The following is an 18,909-nucleotide window of genomic DNA, read 5'->3' as shown; positions in this document are numbered from 1 at the left end:
TTTTTGATGCAACATTACCTGTGTCTTATCTAATAAATCAACATTCTTTGAGGACTGACAGGCCCATCAGCATTCAAAATACTTTTCTACGATGAATCATTTTGAAAAATATTTGCTAACGCTCAATATTAAGCAAATTTTGAATAAAGTTTTAATACTTTGAGCAACCTTTCAATTACTTATAACACACAAAGTTGATGGGCCGGATCTTGCTGGAAAAATAACAGCATGTTGACAACGCAAGCCGTTATTAATGTGAAAATTAGCCGCAAGTTCAGGGATTAAGAGATACGCCATGAGTTGTGATTCTGCAGATCTTGCTGGTCTTTTTATGTCGCTTCGCTGTTTGCTTTGCACAAACAGCATTTTGCCCTTACCCACACTGCTATTTTTACTTATTTGCTGGATTTGCACATTCAACGTGCCACAGAAAGTCAAGTCTGGTAAGTAATAGCATAAGTATCCTTTCAATGATGTGATAATTGTTAATCAACCTCGCTGGCAGGAAGGCAACAATTAAAATTGTGGCGTCTCATTCCTTCAAGTAGTGAATTATCTTGCAGATTTAAAAAGTCAGATTTTAAATAACTTTTCTTACTTTTCCTTTGTCACTTTTTCTCTCTCTCTTAATTCAATCTTTCTTTCTCTTTCTGTACCAAATTTGACTCTAATTCAACCTATATCCTGCTCAGCAGTTCCTCTATTTCTTTCTCAATTCTTAAATCTCATTGGCTCAGGACTGTTGGTCCTGCTGTTCACGAAGGACCCAGATGCCCTGTTACTCTCGCCACACACATCCAGCAAGTTACAGCACAAAACAAATTCAAACCAAAGGGTGCAGGAGAAAGTCTAACTAACGCAGTATGCCAATATAAGCCCAATATAATTTTGATTTTGGTGCAGAAATGATAAAGCAGTTGATAACCCTGTTAAATAAATAGGCACGGCAAAACATGGCTAGCAGAAATAAACGGCAGTGCATGAAGCGCAGCTCAATGTTTTTCAATAACTTGTGCCAAGTTCTTCTCCAGGTTCAAAACATTTTTTCTCTCTTTACCTGCTGCTTCGCTTTGCTCTAGCTCTGGCATAATATGCCTCATATGCCTTGGGTTTCAGCTCCAGTGCTTTGGTTGCAAACTCCTCCGCCATCCCAAAATCCTGCCAGAAACACACATATATTAACAATTTTGGTGTACTCTTGTCAGAAAGAGGAAAATTCCAGTAACAACTGTGCTGGAAACTGCTTTCAGATAAAGCTTTTCTCACCCTCCCCAATTTTTTCAGGTTCCAACGCCTCAATAGCAAGCAACAATGGACTGTTTGCATTGCACCAGGAATTGAAAATAGTCTGTGCGATATATGAGGACAAGACTGCAAGTCAAGACTTTCAACTGATCTGCTGTCCTAAATTCTCCGAGTAGAGCTTATTGTTACTATTCAATCAGAGAGTCAGCTACTGTATGTACCAACTGCACTGTTTTCTGGTTCTTTGCATCCTTCATATATCACTGACGTGACGTTAAAGTACATGGGAACATTTTGTTATCATGAACATTAGATTGCTTGCTGTTGGGTGCATTTCAGGAACCCAGCTCAAACTGGGGTTGACTGAACAGTCTGAACATACATTCCATGGTGACATTCAAAACACTGACTGTGGAGTAATGGAATCCAAGATGAATTGTGAAATAACTTGCTGTTTTGAGCTGATCTGGGCTTTTAACTGAAGAAGTAGTGCAGTCACATACAAGTGCCCCTGCTCTGAAGGATCACATATACTCATCACTTTTTAAATATTACAAACAGTAATAGCTTGATTCGAGTCTGTGCCATGAATTTCTCAATTCATAAAAATAAGATTTTTGGTTTATAGGGAGTGCAATGCTATCAGCTGTGGAAGGTTAATAACAAAACACACTCATTTCATACAGTGTACAAAAGCTCATACAATAAACAGAATAACAAACTTCTCCCTATATTGTGCATGACCTTAAATTCACTCATCTCAGATATGCAAAAATACCACTCCTGCATCCCCCGCCTCCATCCAACTCAACCTTTCTCTGGTTAACCAATCTGATCATTTTGATTTTTTTATACACAAGCCAGAATTCAGATCCCTGATTGTAGTAAGTTTTCTGTGCTTTCTGGTTAGGCTGTTAATGGGTATTTGATTTATGAAATATTTAAAATAAAAATGCATTTAAAATAGATGCATTTTGCTCCTGCATTGCAAACAGTCCTGCCTTTCAGTCAGTTGCGACATTCTTACATGGCAGGGGATTAGGACAAAACCATTATTTACTGAATGAGTACACTGCATGGAGAGCTGTGTGAATTTTGTCATGAGCGACAACGCAAACAGGCGCTAGTGACTCAGAGCCTGTTTTGCACGATTTACTTTGTGTAAAAAAGGCTGCTGATTTGTGCTACCACCCACGACAAATTTCATCCCAGTCCTGGCTTAGAATATAGTTTTGCCAAAAGGATGAAGTTCTCTTTTCTCCAACAATTGTAAGGGCTATTATCGAAATAGTCCCCAGTCAGTGCACAAATCGGTCCAATTTCTCAATTCATAAAAATAAGATTTTTGGTTAATAGGGAGTGCAATGCGATCAGCTGCAAAAGCTGCCAATCTCATACAGAGATCATGAAATGGCGGATATGGAAACCATTTCAGTTTGATTCACTCTCAAGAATTTGTGGATTGAAATCCCACTCCAGGACTTGAGTATATAATCTAGACATAGTTCAGTTCAGTACTGAGGAAACGCTACATAGTAGTAGGTTCCATCGTTTGGATGAGATGGTAAGCCAAGGCTCTCTCTTGCCTGTTTTAAGTGTACGTAAAGATCTCATGCCACTATTTTAAAGAAGGGGATGGAATTCTCCTGGTGACCAGGCCAACATTCATCTCTCACCAACACCATGAAAACAGATTAACTGGTCATTTATCTCATTTGTTGTTTAAAGCACCTTGCTGTGTGCAATATTGGCTAACTACTTTGCCTACATATAAATTGGCTGTATAGTCCTTTGGGATGTCCTAAGGACAAGAAAGGAGATAAATTATTGCAAGTTCTTACTTTCTTTGGTATTGAACTTCTGTATGCAAACAGGAATTGCTGTGATCTCTTTGGGTAGGGAGGGAAGGAAGGAGGAGAGCGACAGCAGATTCGAATCATATGAAGGTCTGGTTAAATCAGAAATAGGGTCACTTTGGTAAGATGAACTTTTTCATTTCACGGCTTGTTTTCTGAACCACACTTATAGTTTTTCATCTAAAGCAAATCCAAACAGTTATCAGAAAAAGAGCTGATGGGAAGGCTGCATAGAAGCTTTGTGTCTGAATGTTGAATATCTACGACAGGTAAAATAACATCCTTTTTTAAACTGACCCTCCTCATACCAACATGAATACAACGAAGGATTACAGAAACTGGCGGTAAAGTGGTAAAGACCTGCATGTGTCAGCGTGGCTCAGTTGGTAGCATTCAAGCCAGAAGTCGTGGGTCCAACCCATACTACAGACTTCAGCACATAATCTAAGCCGACACTCCAGTATAGTGAGGGTCTACTGCAATTCTTGAGGTGCCATTTTTAGATTAAACTGGTCTGGTAGACTTAAAAGATCCCACAGCATTGTTCAAAGACAAGCAAGGAATTTCCCCAGTACCCTGGCCAACATTTCGCCCTCAATCTCTACCACAGAAAGTTGTTGAGGCCAGTTTGTCAGATATATTCAAAAAGGAGTTAGATGTGGCCCTTACGGCTAAAAGGTTCAAGAGAAAGCAGGAATGGGGTACTGAAGTTGCATGATCATACTGAATGGTGGTGCAGGCTCGAAGGGCCGATTGGTCTACTCCTGCAGTTATTGTCTATGTTTCTATCACAACTACAAAAACAGTTTGGCCACAAAATCCCCTGCTGTTTTCATAATTTCTTTAGTGCAAAGTCAGGGCAAGTATTCTATATGTTCAGCAAATGGGGTGAAAGTCATTTCCACTGGACTTCCATCTCAAATCAAGTCTCTGGAATTTTCTATACTTCTAGGCCCTTCCTGTGATCTGCTCACTAAGGCCCAGCCAGCTAATAAGCATACATTACAATGAGGGCCAATGGCACTGCAACATCAGATCTCCTGGTTTTATGTTTGCAGTTCACTAGGGTAAGTTATAATGAGAGATACAAGATGTAGCAATTGCTAGGAACAGCTGAGGCTGGTGAAGGTGAGGAGTTTGAAAGCCTAAAGATTGATGAAAGTTTGAAGTGCTGTAGCTAACAAATTTTTGGTGTAATTTGTTCCCATTTAGCCTTGGACTTGCTTCTGACTGTCTGTGGGGGTGAGGTGCTACTGGAAGATTGTGACCCCCACTCTCAGTGAAGGCTACTCAGGAGCAGGTATGGAATTCCCTATGAACCTTTATACACCATTATCATGGAGGAAGAGAGGAAAGGAGGCAGTATTTAAGGAGGATACACCCCACCAGATATTACCCCTTCCCACAAAGAATATACAGGCAGCACAGGTCCAATGAAGACCTAATGAGGAGATGTGTATAAGAAGAGTGCACTTATTCAAAAAGGCAATAGGGAAGCTCTGCCACATACAATAGGAAGACCTACTGCCACAGTTATCTGCCTGCAATGCTCTCGCTGTGGCTATGAAGGTGACAACCACACTCAACATTTATTATAAGGTTTTTTTTTTTTAGGTAGCCATGGGAGCTCTCTGTAAGATCAACCAGTGTGCATTACAGGCATGTATTTATCAGATGACTGACGCACTTTTCAGAAGAACTGGGGGAATTCATCATTTTTGTCATCACAGCAGGAGCTTGCCCTCCATCATCCTCCTCATCCTTGGCATCCTTATAATTCAGGAGAACAAAATTCCACTTCTCCTCGTCATTATCATTTTCTGCCATCCATAGCTGTGATGGATGGGGGCGGGGGTACAAGCTAAGAATAAATGAGCACATCCCTTTGGGATTAGCTGAAGCAGAGGAAGGCCTGGAAGCTTGAGATGTGTGGTGCTTCGCCGGGATACTGCGGCGATGGCATAGGGTGCATCATCATCATCATAGGCAGTCCCTCGAAATCGAGGAAGACTTGCTTCCTCTCTAAAAGTGAGTTCTTAGGTGACTGAACAGTCCAATACAGTCTCTGTCACAGGTGGGACAGACAATCATTGAAGGAAAGGGTGGGTGGGACTGGTTTGCCACACGCTCCTTCCTGCTGCCTGTGCTTGTTTTCTGCATGCTCTCGGCGACGAGACTCGAGGTGCTCAGTGCCCTTCTGGATGCTCTTCCTCCATTTAGGGCAGTCTTTGGTCAGGGACTCCGAGGTGTCGGGATGTTGTCCTGATCGAGGACGCTAACGTTGGTGCGTCTGTCCTCCCATGTCTCCCAGAGACATCGTTGGTGGTATTTCTCCAGCGATTTGAGATGTCTACTATATATGTGGTACTGTATAGGTGCAGCCACTAAATTGTCAGCAGCACGGTGCCCCCAGACTTCACTATCTCCCATGGCAAGAGCAGGGTGCCTACCCATCAGCTTAAAGGAGTGCGCTCCTTAATATTGGAGATTGCCCCTCTGGAGCCATGTCTCTTACGGACATTGTGCACAAGTTTCTCCTGTAATAAGACTAGGTGAGACTGTCTCCCAGGTGACATCGTGTAACTTATGTAACTTGGTACCATTCCTGTTAAAAGGGGAGGAAAGGGATTTTAAGGTCATGCATGCAAATAATTACTGTTAAGGGAGATGACTACAGATAAGATCCTTTGTTAGTACCTCCTTTAATGAGTGTAGTGTGAAGAGTTATTTTGCAGCTCTTAGTTTAAAAAAGTGAAGAGTATACAAGTGTCCATGAAGAAAGTATGTCATCTTGCCTGCTTTGGTCTTGTGGCAATGGTCTGCAGTTTTTTGGGGTTTAGTGTGGCATTTTCTGATCATCAAAACTGTGAAATGCTAATTGTATGATGATAGCCTTTTGAGTTTCAGGAAAAGTCGGAAATCTTCAGCCAAAGTGCAGACTCGAGCATTGCTGAACAGATACATCTAACTCACAGTCACTGAGATGTCAGTTGGATGAGTAATGCTTTCATAATGTTCTTTATCATCCAACTGTAATATGCCATATTTATAGGGCACGGCACAACAGCACAGCCCAGCAACAATTTTTATTTCGAACTAGCAGAAGTAAATTGTCAGGATGTTTTATTTAGGAAAACAGTTCATCATTATTGTATGCAAGTTTCTTTTCCCAACCCAGGAAAATAACTTACATTTTTCACATAGTTTCATTTGTCAATGACTGTACCAGCCATTTAGCGTGGAGCAATGTGCTCCGACACTGAGAAATCAAGTCACGGGATCACCTTTGTGATTTCCTGCATGGCAAATCTTTTATCTCAGCCATTCCCTCAAGGGGAGTTATAGGAAGAAGGTCACTGAGTAGGGGGGGAGATAGATAGACTTATCGCAATCTGCTTTTGTATATGCTGAAATCAAATTAAAGCACATCATGACTAGCAGGCCACCTAACTGCAGTTTGCTGTGAAATGATGCATCCTATAGGGGAAAGCTTAAAAAAGAGAGAAAATAAATGCAAAATGAGGTTAATTTTTTTTTTTAGTGAAGAATAGTGTTATTCTCTCAGAGGTACTGATCTGTGCTCATTGACCTGAATATGCTACAGTAATCCCCTTTGTTAGCATATATGCTCCAATTTATACGAAGCATCCAAAATCTACTCAGCAAAACATCCCCTTTTAAAGATTCAACAATTATCATAACTGAAACAGGAATTAAAGCTGTAGAACTCTATCCTATTTAATTAATTCTATACCACTTCTGCATCCAATTCAATTGAATTACTGAGATGTAGCAGTGTGACATTTGCTGCGTTATTGTTGAAGCTGTCGATCGGCTACAACGGTGACAGGAACTGTTGTGTCAGACAACAGCCAAGCCCACAACTTCCAGTCATACCCAATCCCAACTGACTGAATTAAGAGAGGGGGCCATCGAATTCAGTTTCACATTCAAAATCCTGACCACAAGGTCAATTTTAAACTGATCATGATAATCCAAGCAAAGGGTGCAGTTACAATTGTTATAACCTTGGAGAGAACCCATTAATAGAAATCGCATCAGAGCAATCATGTATGAGAAAATCATCTGCAGTATTGCCTGCTAATGTTGTCAGAAAGCAATTGCTTTCAGCAAGAGATGTCAGAGGCCCCATAGTATAGACACTAGCTGCCTGCTGATGCTCAGCCTATATCTGACACTCTGACAATGAAACAAAATCTCTCTCTTTTGAAATAAATTAAATTCAAATGCACAACATTGCAAATAATAACCGCAGCTTTAGGTTATAAGGTAAACTCCTGCCCTTCAGGTGAACACATTATGGAAGCCAATCCTCGGGCCGCAATTTTCTTCAGCTAGGCGGGTTGGGGGGCCGAGGTGGGTGGAAAACTCCGCGAGTCCCGCAGGCCCTGCCGATTTTGCCGGCAGGACCTAATTTGAATGTCAGTTCTTGGATTCCTGTTTGAGAGGCTGGCTGGCTGTGAGCGGGTAGGCCTCAGTCGGCGTCGCCGCTCCTGGAACGCCAGAGGAGGGTCGCTGGAGGACAGAGGGTGTCAGCGATCAGGGGTCAGAGGACTGGGGCTGGTGCCGGAGGATTGTGGCCGGCCTCATCATCGGTGGCAGGGGGAGGTGATCGGAGGTCTCGTGGGGCAGCAGGGGGATCTCCGATCACAGGGGTGGGTTGGGTTAGGTCCCTGGATCCAGGAGGCAAGTATAAAGCAACTTGCCTCCTGGATGCAGCAGTTCCCGCCATAGTTTAACTGCCAGGTTTCACAACTTGGGTGAAACCTGTCCCGGGCATTTTAACTTAAAATGGGAGGGTAAAATAGAGGCTTCCAGCCTCATTACAATATTTAAATTAAGATGACGCTCCCCAGGAGCAGATTGCCTGCCCGCCCCCAGGAAAACTGGAAGTGGGGGGGGGTTGGCGGTGGGATCAGGCCGGGAATTCCACTTTTAACAATTTAACTGCCCCTGTGCTCCAATCCCACCCATTTTTTTTCGGGGAAAATTCCAGCCTTGATTTCAGAGTCTTACCATTTATTGTAGCCATTGTTTGCTTGCTGCTGCTCACCTGTGATTTTTATTGGTTGTTATGAGCTGTGGCTGAATCAGATCCTTTTTAATTAAACACTGGCAGGTTGAGTGAAAAGTGAAGCTTGGCATTGATTCTTGGTTACAGAAATTGCAAAAACTAACTAGCATCATTAAAAGTATTTTTTTGCATGATTTAAAAGGAATTATTGCTTTTAAGGACATTATGACAGTAGGCATTATGCACCACTGCTGACGTATGGGGAAGAACTGCTTGTGCACATTGGGAATCTGGGCACAGAGGTCATCCACTGTGTCCAGAAAGTCATAACAGTAGATACTGACCTCTATGCCCAAATTTCAGATATAAGCATCAGGAATGTTCATTTGTAAAATCTACCCCATTATTAACCTATTTATTGGTGTGATTTATTTTATATTATACATATTAATGCATCCAAATGCAGAGCATTCAAGCCTACATATATGTATTCTAGTTATAATGCTAGGCAACATTTTTCATCCTAGTGAAAAGCAGTCTCAGTCTAACGTGTTAGGAGATCGGGGGCACTTCTGCTTTAAACGTGCACCCTGTGTTTTTTTATTTACCAAAGAGGCCATTTGACATACATTCATTTTCCTCCGACAGCGTGAGAGGTTCAGGAATAGGGACACCTTCAGCTCCCGAAACGTTTTCAAATCTTCGCCGAATCCTTCTCGTGGAAATTTCTTCAATGCATACTGGTATCGCTGTGCTGCTTCCTTCACTTTTCCTTTCTGATCAAACAGGAGGGGAAAAAACATTATAAACACTTGAAAATGATTATAGGTGGTATAGCAAGCATGTAAGAATTCAATACATTACACTGAGGCTTGATTGGAACTACTAACTAGGAAATTGGAATTAAAAGAAATTAACTAGAGCCTGGTTTGGGGATTAACTAGAGATAGGTTTTTGGGATTAACTAGACAGATTTTGGGATTAACTAGAGACGTCTCTCTTCGGCCATCATGTTGAGATATTTCAAAATTTCTCAAACAAACTGGCAATGCCAAAAAATAAGCCAATCCATATTGTCCCAAATAATACTGCAATCAGTCCTGTGCTTCAGTTACTGTCGACATGATGGAAGTGGCCAAAATTGCTCCCATTGTGCAACAAAGATTACTCAGTCTTACTTCATGTGACGATAGCTACAAAGTCAAACTGGACAACTGGATTCAGCCATATGCTATATCTGCAGCTAAAATTAGCTGTTTGGTGCAGCGATGATTCCAAATAATAAATTGGATTGTGTGCATTTTTGCCCAGGTCGATTCATCTCACACTGTGTGATATGGTGCTCCTTAGTCTCAAGAATTATACTCAAAAAACTATTAACATCCTGCTCAGAATCAGTAACCCGCAGTGCATTTGCAATGAAACCAATTATCATGAAAAATGAACATCTTATCACAGCAAGAATGCTAATGTGCAGTGGCGGGACAATTCAAATAGAATATTAATCAGGTTGCAAGATTGAACATCCTAGATGTGAGACAGCAAGTTATATGTACTTCTTCGAACCTAGTGTGTTATATTCACTAATACCTCTATACTGGGGACACCAAATGCAGAATGGGTGACTGCTTTGTTGAATATCTCCATTCCATCTGCAAGAATTACCTGACCTCCCTGTGCCTCATTATCTAACTTTGCCTCCCATTCCAACTCTAACCTTTCCATCTTTAGCTTCCAATACGATTTCAACCAAGCTCAACTGAAACTTCAGGAACAATGTGTGAGCCCAATCTCCTTAAATGCACATTTCCTGCTGGGAGTGTGAAATCACAGAATTGGCCTTAGTATCTCATCAACACCCTGGATACTCTGCACTCTTCTGGTCTGACTTTAGGAACTTCACCCCCATATTCCTGCCTGGTTCTCCTATTCACATTTCATTTTCTTCCCTTCTACTTTGGAACTGTTTTGTCCACCTCTCGTCTGTCCAATGCTTTGTGTGACATTTACATATCATCCAACACTTTTCGCCTCTTTCAATCTTTAAAATAAATCAGTTTACATGCTACTAAAGCATTAGATGCTCTTTGTAATACAGTTAGTTTGACATGTTTCTGTTGTCCCTTCTCTGTTTTTGTCAGTCCTATAAAGGGGCTCTTTCTCAAGTCGTCTTTTTTCCAATTCTGACAAAGGTTGTCTACCAAACACATCTTTTCTCTCATCAGATGCTGATGGAGCTATGTATTTCCAGCATTTTCTGTTTCTACTGTATGATTGAAATGCAGCTAGAAGCTGAAGCTAAACATGATTCATTGCAGAGCTGCATATCCTTAAAGAATTTCCAAACAGCAGAAGGTACATTTTTCTCCTCCCTCCCCACAAGGCATAATTCGAAGGACAGTCCAGACAGCCACTCTGTGAGCAACTGAAAGATCCAGTTCAAGACTATGAAGCAACAAACACCACCATGTGTTGTTTCAATGATTAAACTCATGCCAACAATAACAATTTACATTTGTATAACGCCTTTAATATGGTAAAACGTCCCACCAAGCCACATAAGCAGATATCAGGGCAAGTGACCAAAAGTTTAGTCAAAGAGGTAGGTTTTAAGGGGCTTCTTAAGGGAGGAGAGGGAAGTAGAGAGAGGTAGAAGGCAGAGCAGTTTAGAGAGTGAGTTCTAGAGCTTAGGGCCGAGGCAGCTGAGAATGTAGGTGCCAACGGTGGAGCAAAGAAAATCATGGATGGGCAAGAGGCCAGAATTGGAGGAATACAGAGAAATCAGAGGGTTGTAGGGCTGGAGGAGATTATAGAGATAGGAAGGGTCTATCTTAGAAAGTTATTTTTGAGTGCTGTACAATTCTTGAAACACAGTCACCTATTTAGGAAGCCAGGACTGTTACTATTTCAGCCTTCCCTCTGTATCTCTCGACTCCATTCCCTCACCCAGTTAGCTATTGGGATTTTTTGAACAGGTTGGGAAATAGAGCAGAGACAGAGAGGAGTTGTCCAAAATTATGAATTGGTTCTAGTCACATGGAGCTTAGCTTGTCTGGAATAAAATAGGGGAAGGAAAGAAAGGAGATAAACAATCAGATCTTTATTCCTCAGAGTATAAAATAAAAAAGTTTTTTGTATCATACATCATTTCTATAAGCATAATTTCTAATTGAATTATAGATACAGTAGATGATAATTCTTCACCCTGCATAGAATTTGCCCCACCATTGCTTAAATGCCAGATCTAGCCACATCCTCAGTTGTCAAAAACATGACGATATGAAAACTGCACCTTGCAAAAGAATTCAAGTTACTCAAATTGGACAGCCTATTAAGGTAATTCAAGTTGTGCATTGTAACAGAGGGAAATAAGTCCTGGTAATGAGCCAAGATTGTAGAGGGTTATTAAAGGCAATGTCATTTTTACCCATCTTGCATTCTATTACGTGAGGAGATGACAGTTAAAAGCTTGTCAGGCTTGTTTTACAAGAGAAATTGCTGACTCCACAAATGCTGCTGTGAAATCAGGTGCCAGGGAGCAATTATTCCCCAACGGCCTTTATTTTGCAACTCCCATAGTGGCAAAGCAAAGACTGGAATACCGTAGATACATCCCATCACTCGCCTGTGCAGCATGTTGGTGCTCCCAATTTATTTTTAGAAACATAAATTATATATTCCCATTCACCCTATCTAGATGCTCTTCATTCAATGTTTCTTCAATTAGGCACTTGGTGAAGGAAGCAAACTGCAGAGACTCCCCTGAGAGTTTCCCTATTTCGTCATGAGAAACCTCTAACCTTTGCTGAACGCTCTCAGATGATCAGAATTCCTGATGCGGGGAATCACAGGCACACGCACATCATGCCACACTGTGGTGGAGCGCATTAGTACGTTAAACACAAGAAATAGGAGCAGGAGTAGGCCATTTGGCCCCTTGAGCCTGCTTCGCCATTCAATAATATCTTGGCCTCAACTCCCACTTCCCTGCCCGCTCCCCATAACTTGCTGTAGCACCTGGGTAACTCCTTATTTATTCAGTTAAATTAACCCTAAATTTCAACTTTGGAATCATGGCAACATTTAATCTTTAGACATTTCCAAAGAGCACCATCTTGCCTCCCCCCACCCCCCAGGTCTTTCTTTCTCCCTTTGGTATGATTTTGCTCATCATTTACTGGTGTGTAGGATAGGTGTGATCCAAATTCCACTTTTTGTTTTTTAATAATTTAATTTTACACTGAGGCTGGCAGGTTTCAGTGAAAGGCAATCCAAATACATGAACATAGAAACATAGAAAATAGGTGCAGGAGTAGGCCATTCGGCCCTTCTAGCCTGCACCGCCATTCAATGAGTTCATGGCTGAACATTCAACTTCAGTACCCCATTCCTGCTTTCTCGCCATACCCCTTGATCCCCCTAGTAGTAAGGACCTCATCTAACTCCTTTTTGAATATATTTAGTGAATTGGCCTCAACAACTTTCTGTGGTAGAGAATTCCACAGGTTCACCACTCTCTGGGTGAAGAAGTTCCTCCGCATCTCGGTCCTAAATGGCTTACCCCTTATCCTTAGACTGTGACCTCTGGTTCTGGACTTCCCCAACATTGGGAACATTCTTCCTGCATCTAACCTGTCTAACCCCGTCAGAATTTTAAATGTTTCTATGAGGTCCCCTCTCATTCTTCTGAACTCCAGTGAATACAAGCCCAGTTGATCCAGTCTTTTTTGATAGGTCAGTCCTGCCATCCCGGGAATCAGTCTGGTGAACCTTCGCTGCACTCCCTCAATAGCAAGAATGTCCTTCCTCAGGTTAGGAGACCAAAACTGTACACAATACTCCAGGTGTGGCCTCACCAATGCCCTGTACAACTGTAGCAACACCTCCCTGCCCCTGTACTCAAATCCCCTTGCTATGAAGGCCAACATGCCATTTGCTTTCTTAACCGCCTGCTGCACCATTAACCTCTCCATATTATGGTCACCATGAGACGGCCACTCTTTTGATAGGCCATGAAAAAAGCAAACAATTACTGGGGTTCATTTCTAGAGGGATAGAATTGAAAAGCAGCGAAGTCATGTTAAACTTGTATTGGACCTTGGTTGGACAGCACTTGGAGTATCGTAACTAGTTCTACATTATTAAAAGGATATAGAGGCACTGGAGAAGGTGCATAAAATATTTCCTAGAGTGATACCAGAATTGTGAGGGCATACCTATCTGAAAGATTGAACAGGCTGGGACTCTTTTCTCTAGAATAGAGAAGACTGAGGAGTGACTTGATAGAGGTCTTTGAGATTATGAAAGGGTTTGATAGGGCAGACGTGCAGAAGATGTTTCCACTTGTGGGGAAGACCAGAGAACAAAGGGCCATAAGAACTAAGAAATAGGAGCAGGAGTAGGCCATACAGCCCCATGAGCCTGCTCCTCCATTCAATAAGATCATGGTTGATCATCTACCTCAACTCCATTTTCTCGTCCTGTCCCCATATCCTTCGATTCCCTTAAATATAAGATAGTCATTACTAAATCCAATATGGAATCCAGGAGAAACCTCTTTACCCAGAGTGGTTAGAATGCAGAACGCGCTACCACAAGGAGTAGTTGAGGCGAATAGCATCGATGCATTTAAGGGGAAGCTAGATAATTACATGAAGGAGAAAGGAATAGAAGGATGTGTTGATGGGGTTAGATGAAGAAGGGTGGGAGGAGACTCGTGCGGAGCATAAACATCAACATCGACCTATTGGACCGAATGACCTGTTTCTGTGCTGTAAATACTATGCAACACTTCCTATGTAGTATGATTATCCAATTTTTATTTTCCACCCTATTTAGGTTCTATCCAATAAAACTTAATTTATCATGTGTGCTGAAATTATCAATTTGCTCATTTGCTTATCTTTTAGGGATATAAGACTGGATGGAATTTCATTGGATAGCTCTGGGAAACTAATTCTGATTGATACCACAAGCATCACAGAGTAATGAAAAATATTAGAAATGGGAAATATACGTATTTCATCAGAGGATTACACAATGAAAAATTACTTAGTGTGAAAGGAGAATGTTTTTCTAACATTCTGGCAACCAAGGCAGATTGATATTTTAATATTCATCAAATTTTGTGAAACTGTGACTCCCTCAGCCCTCAAATTTTGCTTTATATTTGGAGCTGAAACAGAGTGCAGCCAGGTATCAGTGTAACAAGATAGATCTCTTATTAAATTGACCCAGAGGGTTACTGGAAGCACATTATTGTTTGGAGAAATGGCAGTAAGTTCCAACAAGCAACACCATTCACTAAAGATATGATGCAATTACAATTTATCAATTGATTCCTATAAATGTGAATATTAATTGATCTAGTTATTTACTTTAAAAACGTTCCTATTCCACTCCTCACATTGTGAATGGAGAAAGTGGCGAATTACAACTTGTACAAACTAGAGCTGTTCTTTGTGTGCATGAAATTGGAAAGCATACAATAGTAGTGGCTAAGGCTCTTGACCCATATCTCTGAGGTCCATCCCAACATTGTTTGACATGTGAATCCGGCAGCCACATCCAGAGCTATGACGCCTCAGAAGAAAGCTGGATGCACAATTGAGAATGACACTAACTTCTTCCTAAGCGTAGCTGAAGTACACTGTATAGGGGCATGATAACTTGATGAAGGAAAGGTTACAAAATGTAGGGAAAATGAAGGAAGAGAAATAAAAGAAACATGAATAAAGTGGAATATTAATTTTATCCAGCTGTTAAGTCAGAATTAACTTGGGTTCCCCAGCGGTAAAGGGGAGTGCCTCAGCCAGCTGCACTGTTTGGCGCTCACACCAGTTAATCTCTGGTTCACCCCACCTTGTAAAACATGTCTCCTTCTTCCATCAGCTTGCTCAGGAGGATGATCATGATGTCCGGTTTTGAGGTGGCCATTGCCCACGTCGCTGGACCTGCAGTGCACAGGATGCATGAGGGGTAAAACACACATAATGCTAGGGTAGGAAACTACATGAAAAACACCTATAGGAGAATGGAGGTAGAGAACAACTTTCTGTGTTTAGGTATTGTGCCACATAACTATCATTTAAAATGGTGTCATCCTCATTTGTTGGGGTACACAGCCCATTAAAACCAAATTTGCTTAAAGAAAATCTACTTTCACATTCATCAGCTGGTAACAGTTACTGGTGGTGAGCTTATTTTTGATGTACCTGTGCGCCTTAGTGCAAATAACTCACATTTTTAGTAAAGGGAATTGAAGTTTCTTTAGTTTACACAAAATGACCGTATTAAGTATTCCAAGTTATCTATTAGATGCAAATGTAGGGATTCTATATTAACCTCAAAAGTGCAACTCAACCACAGAGCCACAACCCAACCCTTCTCCTGCCATATTGAGCCAGGGTGGGAAAGATGAGACAACATTCTTCGGACAGTTGTTGAGAATTGTGCCAATTATTGTAAATTAGCCTTTTGTGATGTGTCAGCCTGCTATGCAACTTAGACATTAGTGTGAGTGTTTTCAGGCTCGTGAGCTTTAGACTAATTTAATATTAGCACCATTTGAAGTTTTGCACTGTGGATTTATGTTCACTGAGAATGGATATTGAGACTGTGAGTATACGTTTAACTGAAGGGCATTTAATATTAGGCACAAAGAGACCACCTTGATTTCTGTGGTCTGGTCAGTATTAGCATAAAGATCGTAGAAATAAAAAGGTAATGCTCTGACTCGAGTTGACATTATGCGAGCGTTATGTTGCCGCACCGGTTAACATCCTTGTGCAAAACCTTTATGTGCATTATTTTAATAATGTTACTTATGTGAATGGGTTAAAGATTTGTTACAATCACAGGCATAGGAATTTTACACAAATGTGTGAACCAGTTTGCTAATAGCAGCACTGAGAGAGACTTCAATCCCATTGTGCTAACTGGTCTCTTCCTTCCTGGAGATACGTTTAATAATATGATGCCTTGCATTATCAGCAATATCATCTAATTGCACCTCATTTGACAAGTTTATTTTATAGTAGAATGCTGCCGGGAATATTTAATCTGACTGTTTGAAATACAAGCTACAAGGCCAGCAGTAAAAGATACAGTGGCTTCAGTATAACTTAAAATCATCATTGTAAGATTTAATTAAATGGGTCACTGCTCAGACCTGAAGGGGAAAACACAAAGTACAAACAAAGATAAGCAGCAGTGGCTGGAAGACAGAGCGAGATGCGTGTCTTTTGGCAGATCAGAATGAAAACACGTTGGACTGATGTTTCAATCCGAATTTAGGTAGCAAAACCATTTGGATTTAACTGGTCCCTTTGAAAGAGGCATCAAACAGAACAGGAAGCGGCCAGCTATAAACAAGCTGATTCAGGCACTATCCAGGTGGGTGGTGACCACATAATTTGTTGCAATTTGCAACTGTGTTTATGAATATGTTCCAAAGATGTGAACCAAGAACTATGCATAATAAGTTTAATAGTACAAATTACAGCAGATTCCGTGATAATCATCATTGAGAGAAATGAATTATACCTTTAAAACAGCTTTTGGTAACTTTTGCACTTGTCAAGGGGAGGGATTTCAGCATTGAGAAATTGAATTTTTCCCATTTCAGGTATCTAATCTCGATAAGAAGTTTCATTGTTAATTTGGTGAGCTAGAAAATATAACAGTGCTACTTTGCTGTACTTTAGTGGGATCTAATAAATTGTACAATGAGGCTTCTGACCACTGCTACTAATGTAAGTAAATTATGTCAAAATGATCTGCTCATCCTCAAAATAGGGCACAAGATTAAAATCCTACTCTGATTTAGTGATCTGGCGCTATACAATGGGTGTTGTGCTAACACACCTTTTTACAGGATTCTAAATGCAGTAAATTAGTTTTGTACCATGTCATTTTGACATCATGCTAAGCCTGATATTATGAAGTAGGAGATGTACTTAAACAAGAAAATGCACTATACTCTCAAAAAACATTCCTACTCTGGATCAAAGGCCATCCAGCAGTGAAAACACTGCAAAGAAGCTGAGACATAATTTAGGTGGCTGGTCAGTTGTATATTTAGGGTAATGATTGAGGCTAACCATCTTCCTATGAAAAGTTTTAATGAGAAACGCCATGCCAAATAAATGCATTCAGCTGATTGAGAAAATGACAAATTATGGTATAAGAATGGGTCGTTTACCAAGGCATCTAGTTAAGATTTGAACAAGCAAGTCAACATTGTCATTTGTTTCACTGACGTCCTTTCAAGTGTTGCAAACAGCAGCCCCAACTATTATCTTTACAGGGACTCTCAATGACTCAATCACACACACATGTCTGTGTAAAGGTTGCCATTGAGATTCTTGTTTTTGTATGCAAGAAATCTGGATGGGATTGTGTTGTGGAGGTGCTTGGAACAGAGACAAATCTCAAAGATTAGAATGAGTGGTTCTTTTACATGTCAGCTTCTGATACAGTCATCAGCAATATTGCATAAAATTAAATGAGGAATTGAGTAGCACTGGCACCTGGTTCGGTGACTCTGCAATCTCGGAAATATATTGCAGTCATTATTTTGAAACTCTCCCAGAGCTATAACTTAGTTAGTTCGGGGAATTGGGAGGGGAAGGCTGGGATAACTTGTGTAAATGTATCTGCATTCTCTTCTTTACCCCGTTTAGAGTTTGAGCTGTATTCTTTTCCCCACAGGCTGTATTTTGACATTTTATTCAATGTGTTGTACCCCTCAGTGCGTGTTGGTATTACTATTCTGTGTGTGTATTAAAGGTGTGTCTTTTACTTCTTTTTAAACACAATAAAGCCACTTAATCTACTATCCTTTTGTAATTTTACACTTCCATCTACACTGCCTACAATACTTGCAGGTCAGACCAGAACCAGACAAGATCGTCACCCATAAATCCAATCGGGAATTCAGGAGAAACTTGATATTCTGTTATATGAATTCATTTAGATGTGTGGCACATCACATATTCTATATTCAAAGACGTTCATCAATATTGTGCAGAGAGCACCTGGCAGGGTTTAGAAATCTGTATGCGTTTACATCAATCTAGGAGGGAGAGGAATCGGGAAACAGGAGGAGGGAGGATTACTGAAGTTTTGGGAATTCTCTTTGCAGAAGAAATAACTTGCATTTATGTAGCGCCTCATCACATCCTCAAGACCTGCCAAAGGACATCCAATTAATTATTTCTTAAGTACAGTGACTGGCAATGCTAGAAAAATTGGCAGCCAATTTGCAGACAACTGTAACTGCTTAGGACAGACAACAGCAGTATGATAACCATGGCATCAATACTGTGGTTGATAGGGACTAGATATATCCATAATGTTTATTATTCCAACAGATCCAAAAGGTGAATTTATTCACACTGAATCACAATTTACTGTGTTACCGTTTACCAAATGAGTTGTCCTCTACAACAATCCTATTGGTTGCTTTCATCAGGGGTAAATAAACAAAACATATGAGTTATTCATGCTGGCCAGACTGAACTGGAGAAAGGCAAAAAAACAAATCAAATCACCAGGATGTACCTCGAGGACGACTTGGGAGTGTTTGACAGCCTTTCAATTGATGAAGGAAGGAGAAAAAGGGAAGTGAAACAGGATTTAAAAAGACGTGAAGATGAAAAACAGAAAAGAAAAAAAAAATAGCAGTGAGCAAGCAGCAAAGCCAGTGCATCAGCAAATCATTGTACAAAAACACAGCACACAAGAGGAGCTGTGTGAAGCCAGGCAGGCACA

General features: G+C 40.8%; 1 protein-coding gene across 15 annotated transcripts in view; it reads right to left on the bottom strand.

Annotated features, from left to right (window-relative positions):
• tanc2a (tetratricopeptide repeat, ankyrin repeat and coiled-coil containing 2a) overlaps positions 1-18,909 on the bottom strand; it is a 1,120,879-nt gene that overhangs the window by 22,000 nt on the left and 1,079,970 nt on the right. For 12 of the 15 annotated variants that reach the window (XM_070864738.1, XM_070864743.1, XM_070864740.1 and 9 more), the window contains 3 exons: positions 14,998-15,089; positions 8,745-8,912; positions 1,058-1,158 (listed from right to left, as the gene is read on the bottom strand). The exons of 1 other annotated variant lie outside the window; for it this stretch is intronic. In XM_070864738.1, coding sequence (XP_070720839.1) covers positions 1,058-1,158; positions 8,745-8,912; positions 14,998-15,089 — 361 coding nt within the window. The remainder of the gene's footprint in view (positions 1-1,057; positions 1,159-8,744; positions 8,913-14,997; positions 15,090-18,909) is intronic. 2 more of the 15 variants (XM_070864745.1, XM_070864752.1) reach the window with 1 other exon arrangement.

The sequence above is a fragment of the Pristiophorus japonicus genome, chromosome 21, assembly GCF_044704955.1.
Source record: "Pristiophorus japonicus isolate sPriJap1 chromosome 21, sPriJap1.hap1, whole genome shotgun sequence".
NCBI classification, from domain to species: Eukaryota; Metazoa; Chordata; class Chondrichthyes; family Pristiophoridae; genus Pristiophorus; species Pristiophorus japonicus.
The sequence above is the reverse complement of the archived record's forward strand: the minus strand, read 5'-3'. Positions and strand labels throughout refer to the sequence as shown.